Source organism: Oncorhynchus tshawytscha, linkage group LG01 (assembly GCF_018296145.1).
Source record: "Oncorhynchus tshawytscha isolate Ot180627B linkage group LG01, Otsh_v2.0, whole genome shotgun sequence".
NCBI classification, from domain to species: Eukaryota; Metazoa; Chordata; class Actinopteri; order Salmoniformes; family Salmonidae; genus Oncorhynchus; species Oncorhynchus tshawytscha.
In genome coordinates this window covers 16,392,661-16,406,415 of record NC_056429.1, presented here as the reverse complement: position 1 = coordinate 16,406,415, position 13,755 = coordinate 16,392,661, and the positions used below count along the sequence as shown (strand labels likewise).

At 40.2% G+C, this 13,755-nt stretch overlaps 1 protein-coding gene across 1 annotated transcript; it reads left to right on the top strand.

Annotated features, from left to right (window-relative positions):
- The first annotated feature begins 1,030 nt into the window (after positions 1-1,030).
- On the top strand, positions 1,031-13,361 carry LOC112228160 (zinc finger and SCAN domain-containing protein 21). The gene is made up of 2 exons (XM_024393302.1): positions 1,031-1,308; positions 11,582-13,361. Exons 1-2 carry the CDS (start codon positions 1,125-1,127, stop codon positions 12,520-12,522), a joined length of 1,125 nt encoding a protein of 374 aa, XP_024249070.1. The 5' UTR covers positions 1,031-1,124; the 3' UTR covers positions 12,523-13,361.
- The last annotated feature ends 394 nt before the right edge of the window (positions 13,362-13,755 follow it).

Here is a 13,755-nt window from a genome sequence, read left to right as displayed (position 1 = left end):
CGACGATAAATGCGAATCCGACCATCACCCCTGGTGAGACAAAACCGCGACTAGTCAGTGAAGAGCACTTTTTGCCAGTCCTGTCTGGTCCAGCGACGGTGGGTTGGTGCCCATAGGCGACGTTGCTGGTGATGTCTGGTGAGGACCTGCCTTTACAACAGGCCTACAAGCCCTCAGTCTAGCCTAGCCTATTGCGGACAGTCTGAGCACTGATGGAGTGATTGTGCGTTCCTGGTGTAACTCGGGTAAGTTGTTGTTGCCATCCTGTATCTGTCCCGCAGGTGTGATGTTCGGATGTACCGATCCTATGCAGGAGTTGTTACATGTGGTCTGCCACTATAAGAGGACGATCAGCTGTCCGTCCTGTCTCCCTGTAGCGCTGTCTTAGGCATTTCACAGTATGGACATTGCAATTTATTGCCCTGGCCCCATCTGCAGTCCTTATGCCTCCTTGCAGCATGCCTAAGGCACGTTCATGCAGCTGAACAGGGACCCTGGGCATCTTTCTTTTGGTGTTTTTCAATAGAAAGGCCTTTTCAGTGTCCTAAGTTTTCATAACTGTGACCTTAATTGCCTACCATCTGTAAGCTGTGTGTCTTAACGACCGTTCCACAGATGCATGTTCATTAATTGTTTATGGTTCATTGAACAAGCATGGGAAACAGTGTTTAAACCCTTTACAATGAAGATCTGTGAAGTTATTTGGATTTTTAAATTCTACAGACCCTTCTGAGTATTAGCTACAATATATTTTTGCTGTGGAACCCAGAATAGTTGCTTTATAAGCCGATATGCATTCCATGTACAGTGATATGACTTTGGAACATGTTTTAAAACCCAATTTTAATGCACATGTGACTTAAATATGAACAAATATGAATCATTGTTCATGTTTAGACAATTATTTTTCATATATCATTCATAATCACAGGTTATTGACACGTTTCTACTATTATGTGGAAGACTTTTATTTTGAGAAATTCCGTGACCCAGAAGTACTTTACTATAGTGTTGCTGACGAGACGGTGATAACCTACAGGATGCTTTTGTCTTTCATGCCGTGCCACGTGATGAAAACAACACCGCTTGCTATCTCGTGAATACTCCACTTGCATTATCTAAAAATGTTTAAAATACAGTTGTTGAGGGTTTTTCTCAACGAGAGATTAACAGCTGCTGCTGAAGAGATATTCGGGGTCGTTGAAAAAACGATAGCAGAGTATCAGGAGGAAGTTGTCCGTCTACAGAGGCTGCTCGACATTGTTCTTCAACCTGAGCCTGATATAACGTTAAAGCTACACAGAGCAGGTTTGTTAGCTACTCAATACGTCTTTCTAATTAAGGGGCGCAATAGCGACATATATATGGAGGTAAATCATTGACATAATGATGTGAGTGTGTAGAATGGTTTTATAGTGTAAACACAATTTGAAAGGGTAACTGATGAGTTGTCAACATGAAATAATCATCTGTACAGTAGTTGTAAACACGTTCTCAAACGTGTAACTGATGAGTTGTGAAAATGGGGGAAATGGGGTTGTAAATGGCATTTGCAACCTATGATTCGCAAACGTGTAACATAATATTTGCAAGCAATAATTGCATCTGTACACCTGCACATGTCAATTTCGCACGCACAGAGTTTTGGCAGAGAGAGAGACCTGTTTCTTCTAACCAATCAGATGAGGTTTTTGATAGACCAGTATACTCTACACTAGTTGGTTGGTGACAGCTCACACGGGCTGTGTTGTCTGGCGCAACCACCTGTCAATCACGACGTGTATAACTAAGTTACCACTGAGACTACTTGCACAATGTCCATCAAAGAAGCCCAGCTGTTAGTTATGGCCGGTAAGTTTAAATGTCTTTCTTTTATGGATAGGTAACAAGCTATTTTCTACTTTGTAATAGGTGTTTGAAAGCAATTGTCCAAGTCATTGTTGTTAAAGAGTTTAACTCTTACATTGTAGTCTGACGCTAGCTTCCGAAAACAAACTATTTAAAGCTTAATTCTGTATGGAGCCACAGCTAGCTAGCTAGCATAATCATTAGAACATGAATCATTCACCTGCTAGAACCTAGCAACTGACATAAATCCCATGATTTATAGATCACCCAGTTAGATATGGAGTTTTAGTAGAAGTCAGACTGAAGGTAGAAAATAATTAGTTAAATATGTAGGCATCGATGTTCCATCTACAGGACAGTTGTTACTCAATTAGCATAATGTGTCAACAACATAGGTACCAACAGTTTTTAGCAAGGAAAAAACATGTGTCTTATATGGGCAGAAAGCTTAAGTTCTTAAGGAACTGCAATTCCTAACTGCATTGTCCAATTTACAGTAGCTATTGCAGCGAAAAAATGCCATGCTATTGTTTGAGAGTGCAGAAAAACAAAACACTTTTTCACCGCAACAGGTTTGATACATTCACATATGAAGGTAAAATATTTACTTTACATTCTGAAATCTTGCTCTGATTTGTCATCCTAAGGGTCCCAGAGATAAAAATCCATATAGTATGCACTATCTATTTTGTATTTCCACTTGTTCAACTTGCAAAGAAAGAAATCTGTGAAAATCGAACGCTAAACGTTGTTTCAACCAGTCAAATTACATTCGTATTTATTCCTCACAAGTGAAAAAGTAACCAACCTTTGCTAGATCAGTCTGCATTCAGTCAATCCACTGGGAAATCAATTTTAGCTAGGGAGTAATCATTGCGCGCCGATGACACGGGCTGTGTTCCCTTGATTGACTGTAATCTTTGTCAAATGACCACCTATCGTTTTGAAACCAAGCTAGCTAGATACTCTCATACCCATTGGCTATGTGGAAACTAGAGGTCGACCGATTATGATTTTTCAACACCCAATATCGATTATTGGAGGACCAAAAAAAGCTGATACCAAATAAAATCGGCCAATTTATATTTATTTATTTGTGGTCATGACAATTACAACAATACTGAATGAACACTTATTTTACCTTAATATAATACATCAATATAAATCAATTTAGCCTCAAATAAATAATGAAACATGTTAAATTTGGTTTAAATAATGCAAAAACAAAGTGTTGTAAAAGTGCAATATGTGCCATGTAAAAAACTTTTGAGTTCTTTGCTCAGAACATGAGCAAGGAACGTTGGTGGTTCCTTTTAACATGAGACTTCAATATTCCAAGTTGAGGTTTTAGGTTGTAGTTAATATAGTATTTATAGGACTATTTCCCTCTATACCATTTGTATTTCATTAACCTTTGACTATTGGATGTTCTTATAGGCACTTTAGTATTGCCAGTGTAACAGTATAGCTTCTGTCCCTCTCCTTGCCCCTACCTTCTGTCCCTCTCCTCGCCCCGAACCAGGAACACATCGACAACAGCCACACTGGAAGCAGCGTTACCCATCGCTCCACAAAAGCTGCGGCCCTTGCAGAGCAAGGGGAATAACTACTCCAAGTCTCAGAGCGAGTGACGTTTGAAACGCTATTAGCGCGCACCCCGCTAACTAGCTAGCCATTTCACATCGGTTACACCAGCCATTAGGCTGATATGCTTGAAGTCATAAACAGCGCTGTGCTTGTGAAGAGCTGCTGGCAAAATGCACGAAAGTGCTGTTTGAATGAATGCTTACGAGCCTACTGCTGCCTACCATCGCTCAGTCAGACTGCTCTATCAAATATCAAATCATAGACCTAATTATAACATAACACACAGAAATACGAGCCTTTGGTCATTAATATGGTTGAATCCGGACACTATTTCGAAAACAAAATGTTTATTATTTCAGTGAAATACGGAACCGTTCGGTATTTTATCAAACGGGAGACATCCCTAAGTCTAAATATTCTTGTTACATTGTACAACCTTCAATGTATGTCATAATTACGTAAAATTCTGGCAAATTAGTTCGCAATGAGCCAGGCTGGCCAAACTGTTGCATGTACCCTGACAATGAATGAACGCAAGAGAAGTGACACAATTTCACCTGGTTAATATTGCAATATATGCAGGTTTAAAAAATATATACTTCTGTGTATTGATTTTAAGAAAGGCATTGGTGTTTATGGTTAGCTACAGTCGTGCAACGATTGTGCTTTTTTTCCCGCAAATGCGCTTTTGTTAAATCATCCCCCAGCGTTGATTTGATTATATGCAATGAAGGACACGCTAGATAAACTAGTAATATCATCAACCATGTGTAGTTAACTAGTGATTATGATTGATTGTTTTTATAAGATAGGTTTAATGCTAGTTAGCAACTTACCTTGGCTTCTACTGCATTCGCGTAACAGGCAGGCTCCTCGTGGAGTGCAATGAGAGGCAGGTGGTTAGAGCGTTGGACTAGTTAACCGTAAGGTTGCAAGATTGAATCCCAGAGCTGACAAGGTAAAAATCTGTCGTTCTGCCCCTGAATACGGCAGTTAACCCACCGTTCCTAGGCCGTCATTGAAAGTAAGAATGTGTTCTTTAACTGACTTGCCTAGTTAAATAAAGGTGTAAAACAAATCGGCAAAATCGGCGACCAAAAATACAGATTTCCGATTGTTATGAAAACTTGAAATCGGCCCTAATTAAATCGGCCATTCCGATTAATCAGTCGACCTCTAGTGGAAACCCTTTGTCTGGCGCACAAACTTTCAGCTAACCTAGCACGCCAGGAGGCTAGTTCTGTTTGGACATTTATGTGTAACCTGCTTCGACATATTCTTGCATATCTGTGAGTTATGAAAACTGTTTTGCAAATGTTGAACTTACAATATGGCTACTAATACTGGAAAAGCTAAATGAAAGTCCAGGTATACAGATTTTGGACGATATTCTAGCAGAAATCTACCGGGAAAGTGTCATAGACAACAGCTAAAGGAGAGGACGCTAACATTACCTTAAACTGGTAAGTGAAATACGAGTCTTTATATTTATATTGTAAATCCGAAAGCCACAACATGTCAATGTCAACATACAATACACATTTGGGCTCCCGACTGGCGCAGTGGTCTAACACACTGCAGTACCTGGTTCGAATCCAGACTGCATCATATCCGGCCGTGATTGGGAGTCCCATAGGGCGGCGCACAATTGGCCCAGCGTCGTCCGGGGTAGGCGTCATTGTAAATAAGAATTTGTCCTAACTTGCTCAGAACATGAGAACATATGAAAGCTGGTGGTTCCTTTTAACATGAGTTTTCAATATTCCCAGTTAAGAAGTTTTAGGTTGTAGTTATTATAGGAAATATGACGTGTCGACTATTTATCTCGATACCATTTGTATTTCATATACTTTTGCTATTGGATGTTCTTATAGGCACTTTATTATTGCCAACCTAATCTCGGGAGTTGATAGGCTTGAAGTCATAAACAGCGCTGTTTTAGTTAATATTGCCTGCTAACTTGAACTAAATATGCAGGTTTAAAAAATATATACTTCTGTGTATTGATTTTAAGAAAGGCATTGATGTTAATGGTTAAGTACATTTGTGCAACGATTGTGCATTTTTTGCGAATGTGCTTTTGTTAAATCATCTCCCGTTTGGCGAAGTTGAAGTAGGCTTTGATTCGATGATAAATTAACAAGCACCACATTGATTATATGCAACGCAGGACAAGCTAGTTAACCTAGTAATATCATCAACCATGTGTAGTTAACTAGTGATTTGTAACAACGTGCGCTGAGAGTCTGGAAGCAAGTTCAGGGAGTGAGTGTTTTAATAACTAAACACAACATAATACAAAAATAAGAAACACGAACAACACACAGAACTGACACAAGAACAGAAACAATAACGCCTGGGGAAGGAACCAAAGGAAGTGACATATATAGGGATGGTAATCAGGGAGGTGATGGAGTCCAGGTGAGTCTGACGCGCAGTGCGTGTGACAGGTGTGCACCATAACGAGCAGCCTGGGGACCTAGAGGCCGGAGAGGGAGCACGCGTAACATGTTATGTGAAGATTGATTGATTGTTTTTTATAATATAAGTTTAATGCTAGCTCGCTAGCAACTTACCTTGGCTCCTTGCAGCCACAAGGTCTTTTGATGCTGCACTGACCACCTGCGTAACAGGTGACCACCTGCGTAACAGTTGGTCAGCCGCCATGCCGTCTCCTCGTGGATTGCAATGTAATCGGGTCCTAAAAGGCAGATTTACCGATTTGTTATGAAAACTTGAAATCGGCCCTAATTAATCGGCCATGGAGATTAATCGGTTGACCACTATTCCATACATGTTTCATTTTAAAACATTTATCTTACAAAGGAGTTCAATCTACCTGCTTAACTATTTATCTGTATATGGAATTGTATTTTGGGTTTTTTTAAATAATTTTTTCCTTAATCTTTACAGGAAAATGCAGCGGCCCCTATCTGATGTGTGGAGCCATTTCACTGCAGCTAATGTAGAAGGAAAAGCTGTATACATTTGCAAATATTGTGACAAATCATATGTGAAGAATGCAACAAAGATGCAGAATCATCTGGCCAAGTGCATAAAGTTCCCTCAGCGCTCACAACAAGCAACCTCTGACAAAAGTCCCTCTTCTTCTATTCGAGGTGAAAATGATGAATCAGACACCTTATTGATAGCAACAGCTCATGGTCCTCCTGGAATCAGATTTGTTTTGACTCAATGGATGAACGTAGTCAGAGAAATGCCGATGAATCTCTTCCTCGAGCTTTGTATGCAACTGGTTCACCTCTGATGCTCACAGGCAATGTGTATTAGAAGAGATGTTCTTCGCCCAGCATACACCCCTCCAACACCCTCCAATGCTTTATCTACTCATTTGCTGGATACAGAGTTTAAGTGAAGGTCAAGCAAATCTTAGAGAGAGCAGACAGTATTGCAATCATCTCTGATGGGTGGTCAAATGGTTGTTGGCAATGAATAATGAACTACATCATCTCCACCTCTCAACCAGTATTCCACAAGAGCACAGACACAAGGGACCACAGACCAGTCTCTACATTGCAGATGAGCTGAAGGCAGTCATCAATGACCTTGGACCACAGAAGGTATTTGCACTGGTGACAGACAATGCTGTGAACATGAAGGCTGCTTGGTCTAAAGTGGAGGAGTCCTACCCTCACATCACACCCATTGGCTGTGCTGCTCATGCATTGAATCTGCTCCTCAAGGACATCATGGCACTGAAAACAATGGATACACTCTACAAGAGAGCCAAGGAAATGGTTAGGTATGTGAAGTGTCATCAAGTTATAGCAGCAATCTGTACTGCCCTTCACTGTTGCTCCAAGCAGTTCTGAAATACATCAAAAACATGAAGACTTCTGCCTGAAGCCCATAAAAGCTGCAGTATACATATTGGACCCAAGTACGCTGGCAAGAGCATCCTGTCTGGTGCAGAGCTCAACAAGGCCTATGGAGTCATCACTACTGTGTATTGCCGCCTGGATGAGGGCAAGGTTCTTGGCAGTCTGGCAAAGTACACTTCCAAGCAAGGGCTTTGGGATGGAGATGCAATATGGCAGTCATGCCAACATACCTCATCAGCCACTTGGTGGAAGGGACTTTGTGGATCTGAGGCTCTTTCCCCTGTTGCCTCCATCATCCTCCAAATCCCACCAACATCAGCCGCCTCAGAGCACAACTGGTCCTTGTTTGCGAACACACACACCAAAGCACGCAACAGGCTGACCAATACAAAATGGAAAGTGACAGTGAAGATGAGGCCTCAGAGTCTGATGGTCAAGAGGTGGACATTGAGGTCCAGGGAGAAGACATGTGAAGCTTGAGAGGAAGACAACCAAAGCTTTAGTTTCTAGACATAATTTTACAGATTTGGGAGATGCGATGGATCATTGGGGATCATTCAATATTCCCTTTAGTTGTTCAGTGAAATCATCCCATATAATTTTATTAAAGTTCAATTTCGTAACTAAAATTATTTGTATTTTTTTATATTGGAAGGATTTAATCATTTGCAAATTTGTCTACTTGTGATAAGGTAAATATATCCAATGTAAAAAGCATTTAAATTGTGTTAATATTTCCATATATTTCTGTTATTTCCCATATATTCCTGTTAATATTCCCCAAAATGTGAAATCCTAGGGGTGAGACACACTTTGCTACGGGGTTCCGGGGGCATGCCCCCAGACTTTTTTGGTTTGTTGAAAAACAGGTTTTAAATGCTAATTTCTAGTGACTTTTGAGAAAAGTATACAAGCAACAGAGAGAATGTTCTTTTTAAATTTTTTATTTATTTACTGCAATTCTACTCATCTTGCCATAGGGCGTAGAGAACAATTTGCAGTTTTACAGCTAATTTCCTTAAATTCTGCACATTTTGCCATAGGGTGGTGAGAAATGTGTGCAATGTTTTTGGTTATGGTATTGAGTGACAGTGAATAACAAAATCAATGGTGGCTCCCCAGTCGGTAATTCAACCATGATTACCACAAGTTTAGATTGGTAAATTAGTCAAGCCAGCTAAAACATGGGCTAATTGACTGACATAAAAATATTTATTTTATTTTTAATTGCACTTTATATACCTATTCTACTTTTCTAATTCTCAATAGTAAATTTAGACCCTGACTTTTAAACTGCGCACCATAATCCAATGTTATTTAAAGCTTTTACTACCTACTTGTGCTTGTCCTGATTGTTATAGAGTTGTCAGTTGGATTTGGAATCTATAGATTTTTAGGTTTTTAAAATGTTTGTGTCCCTTGCAAAATAGAAAGCATCGTTGCAGCTCTTTCTCCATTAAGAAACAAAGCCTCTCTTGGCAGAGGTCAGGTAAAACTCTAAAAATAAACACAAATTTCAGCACCCAAAGAAAAGCTTGCAGCTATACGGCACAAACATAGGTACAAAGAAATAATTAAAGAACGGACATTTAAGTATAGATTCTAACCGATTCGATGTCGTTGGTGGACACTCATTGCAACTCAAATTTCTGCCACTTAAAACTAATTTCTTGCATTTCAACATGACCCATTGCCCTTCTAACCATAATATTTTTTAAAGAATGGCACCATGTTCAAAAGTTGTGGCTAAATCACTGTTGGCTCAAGTTGAACACCATAGTTTTATACCCTCAGCATATGATCAAATGATGTGCTCAAAACAGGAGTTGCATAGGCCTTTATCTGAAGGAGGAGTTATTGGCTAATTCATGTTATTTTTAGGCTGCATTTTGTGATGACATTGATCTATCAGGTTTGACAAGCACCTTTATTAGGGCTCTGATTGATAACTACTTTTTAGGGATGGTGAGATCCAGAGGCAGATGTGGCAGACCTTTACAGTGCTGAAGTACAGTGCAATCCTCTGAATACTAAGCATTTTCTGTGTAACATTAATTCCCTATTAACTAGGGATGGGAATTTGAAATTATTTCACTATTTGAATAATGTTTTTTTTTCTCGGCTGAGATGATGTTCACCATCATAGAACTGATTCTGTTTTTTTTTTTTTACTTTCTGGTGTGTTTTTCATTGATCAGTGTCAAGTCTTGGACCCTCCGTTGGTGCACAGCTGTAGGCTAATCGCTATTTGAAGTTGGGAAAATAGCATACAATTGTCATGGCTGAATGGAGGGCTAAATGCGGTATCATAGTAAAATGTATTTTCATGTAAAACGCAACCCATATCCCATGAGACAGAAAATGAGCTTGAAAATAAGTAACTTTGTGCGTCCTTAGAACTGGTGGCTACATTTACAGTGCGCAACTGTAAACAGTGTACTGTCAAAGACACGTGACATCTGAAGCAACAGTAGCTCAATGCACCTTATAAATAACAAATATACACTACACCTGCCCGTCGAACATCTCATTCCAAAACCCCTTTGCTGCTATATCAGCCTCCACTCTTCTGGGAAGGCTTTCCACTATATGTTGGAATATTGCTGTGGGGACTTGCTTCCATTCAGCCACAAGAGCATTAGTGAGGTCGGGCACTGATGTTGGGTGATTAGGCCTGGCTCGCAGTCTGCATTCCAATTAATCCCAAAGGTGTTCAATGGGGTTTAGGTAAGAGCTTTGTGCAGGCCAGTCAAGTTCTTCCACACCAATCTCAGCAAACAATTTCTGTATGGACCCTGCTTTGTGCACAGGGCATTGTGTTTCATGCTGAAACAGGAAAGGGCCTTCCCCAAACTGTTGCCACAAAGTTGGAAGCACAGAACCATCTAGAATGTCATTGTATGCTGTACCGTTAAGATTTCCCTTCACTGGAACTAAGGACTCCTAGCCCAAACCATGAAAAACAGCCCCAGACCGTTAGTCCTCCTTCACCAAACTTTACAGTTGGCACTATGCATTGGGGCAGGTAGCGTTCTAGCATCTGCCAAACCCAGATTAGTCCGTCGGACTGCCAGATGGTGAAGCGTGAGGACGCGTTTCCACTGCTCCAGAGTCCAATGGCGGCGAGCTTTACACCACTCCGGCTGACGCTTGGCATTGCGCATCTTAGGCTTGTGTGCCGCTGCTCTGCCATGGAAACCTATTTCATGAAGTGTTACAACTGAGGACAGACGATTTTTACGCACTTCAGCACTTGGTGGTCCCGTTCCGTGACCTTGTGTGGCCTACCATTTTGTGGCTGAGCCATTGTTGCTCCTAGACATTTACACTTCACAATAACAGCACCTACAGTTGACCGGGGCAGCTCTAGCAGGCAGACATTTGACGAACTGACTTGGCATCCTATGGTGGCATGCTAAGACGGTGCCACATTGAAAGTCACTGAGGTCTTCAGTAAGGCCATTCTACTGCCAATGTTTGTCTATGGAGATTGCTTGGGTGTGTGCTCGATTTTATACACCTGTTAGCAATGGTTGAGGCTGAAATAACCGAATCCACTAATTTAGAGGGTGTCCACATACATTTGTATAAACTCAGCAAAAAAAGAAACGTCCCTTTTTCAGGACCCTGTCTTTCAAAGATAATTCATAAAAATCCAAATAACTTCACAGATCTTCATTGTAAAGGGTTTAAACACTGTTTTCCATGCTTGTTCAATGAACCATAAACAATTAATGAACATGCATCTGTGGAACGGTCGTTAAGACACACAGCTTACAGAAGGTAGGCAATTAAGGTCACAGTTATGAAAACTGGATGCAGTTACCTGTATGTTCGTGAGTCTTAGCTTTCAGGGATGGGGTCATAATTGCCAATAGCCCAAACATTTCATAGGAAGAAGATCACAAGTGCATCCAATTAACTTCCCCCAGTCATTCTGAGTGGAGTCCTGTGCAACTTATGAGCATTGTAGAGGGAAACCGAAGACTCATATGTTCCTGAGAATCTTCGCTTTCAGTGATACTCGTTAGTACCGTGGCAAGTAAATAAAACACGAAGTGGATGTAACTTTAAGAAAACAGCCCTAATGTTGTAAACATTATGTTCATTATTATTCATTATCATTGTTGTCATCCAGAGTCACATTGATTTATTTCCCAATTCAAAGCACACTATTTTACATACAGCAGGGTTTTTAAAGGTCCAAACACTTTGGTAAGTGTAATATTAAAGTTAGCAGGTAGACCTAAATGTAATAATGTCAGTATTAAGTTCTCTGTTTCATCCTTTCTCCTTTCCTCCAGACCTCCAACAGCGTACTCTCTCTGTATCTGAAGAGGAGGTTCCCTCTGAGCAGCAGCAGTGTGAGCAGGAGTGGAGCCCCAGTCTGGGACAGGAGGACACAGAGCCCATACAGATTAAAGAGGAAGAGGAGGAACTCAGGACCACTCAGGAGGAAGAGCAGATTCATGGGTTTGAGACTGATACTAAAGACTCCATATTCACTGCTGGCTGTGTGAAAAATGACTGTGATGAGGACCCAACTCATCCCTCACGTCTCTATCAAGCCCAAAAGGAAGGAAATGGCAAGAGAGACCCTACAACTGAACAGATCACAACACAACCTGATGGAGAGGACTACATAGATTCAGAACCAATCAGTGTCTCCCAGCCCCTCTCTGCAGTAAATCCAGATGCAGCTCAAAGTGAAAACATTGAAAGTGTAGGTGGTATGGAGACTGGAGGAACTCTGTCAGGTTTTAAGCCAGTCATATCAAAGAGATCAGAGATGGCAAAAGGACAAAGGTCCCGTATCAATACTAAGGGTAAGACATCGACACAATTCTCCCTCCTGAAATCACCCAGTCAAAGTCATGCTACTTCCTATTGTTGTTCCTGCCCTGTTTGTGGTACATGCTTCAACCAGAATGAAGATCTGAAAAGACACATGAGGAGCCACACAGGAGAGAATCCATATTATTGTCATGATTGTGGCAAAACATTCATTCGGAGTGGACATCTAAAAATACATATGCGGATTCACACAGGGGAGAAACCTTTTAATTGTCGTCATTGTGGCCAAGGATTCAACCAGAATGGAAATCTAAAAAGACACATGAGGATTCACACAGGAGAGAAACCTTATCACTGTCATTTTTGTGGCAAAGGATTCTGCAACAGCAGTAATCTGAAAAAACACATACGGATTCACACAGGTGCAGGGTTTGGGTCAATTCCAATTTAGTTAGAAATTCCAATTCAATTCTTGAATTCACTCAAGAAGTGGAGAATTTACATTGAATTCAATTCAAATTTCAACAATCTAAGTTATGGAATGGGAATTAGACTGAGTTGGAATTGTAAAAACATTTAATCTTTGGAATTGAATGAAAATGTATGGAATTTATCCACTTAGAATTATTTTATTGCAGGATTTGTTATAAATCATTTCAACTTGTAATTATATATTTACACTATAGCTAAGCGGTCTGAACAGTGACATGATCAGCCAGAAAGAAGCCTGAATTAATTTAATTTGAATTGGAATTTGTGGAATTGGGGATAATATTGAATTGGGAATTGAGTTCTTGGAATTTACCTAACATTGGAATTGGGAGGAATTTAATTACTGATCTGGAATTTGAATTTACAGGGAGAGGGAATTTAATTAGAACTGAATTTGTGGAATTAACCCCAACCCAGTACAGGGGGAGATAAGCCATTTCACTGCCCTGATTGTGGCAAAACACTAATGTTACAGCTCGATCAACAAATGAATTCACACAGAGGAGAAATAAGACTGTTACTGCCCCAACTGTGGCACAGGCTTCAGTCCGATTGATCATCAAAAGATACACAAGGACTCACACGGGAGAAATGATATCATTGCCGTGTTGATGACTGATGTTTCAGGAATGACACAAATCCAAAAAGTACTCACATGGGAGAAACAATTAAGATGCAATGATTGATATGCTTAAGTGGGCCCATTCATATAAATGAACCTTGTGAAACCTTGTATTTTTTCTTCATCCAGGGATGGTGTGTTTTATTCACAACATAATAAATGTTGATAACCTTGTTCATTGAAGTGTCTTTACGTGTTCTCTCTTGACAGTTTTCTAGTTTGTGATGTTAGAAAGCTTCTATGCAAAACAATCCTCTGAGGTAGATAAAAGTGCAATATTAAACATTTAAAATGTTGGACCCTTGAACTGATCGGTGGGTTCAACATTTGATGTCATGACTACATTACTGTGTAGTCTCAAAGGGTCCATGTTACTACTAAAATCCTTTCCCTCCCTCACCCTGAGAGCTGGACTCCAAACCCTGCATAAACATGGCTTTTTTAAATTTATTTTTTTACCTTTATTTTACTAGGCAAGTCAGTTAAGAACAAATTCTTATTTTCAATGACGGCCTAGGAACAGTGGGTTAACTGCCTGTTCAAGGAGTTTGTAAGCGAGTGGAACAAAAG

Excerpts from the sequence above, each read along its gene's own strand:
- LOC112228160 (XM_024393302.1), top strand. The coding sequence starts at position 1,125 with ATGTTTAAAATACAGTTGTTGAGGGTTTTTCTCAACGAGAGATTAACA. Across the intron at positions 1,309-11,581 it reads GTTAAAGCTACACAGAGCAG|ACCTCCAACAGCGTACTCTC; the intron begins GTTTGTTAGCTA and ends CCTTTCCTCCAG.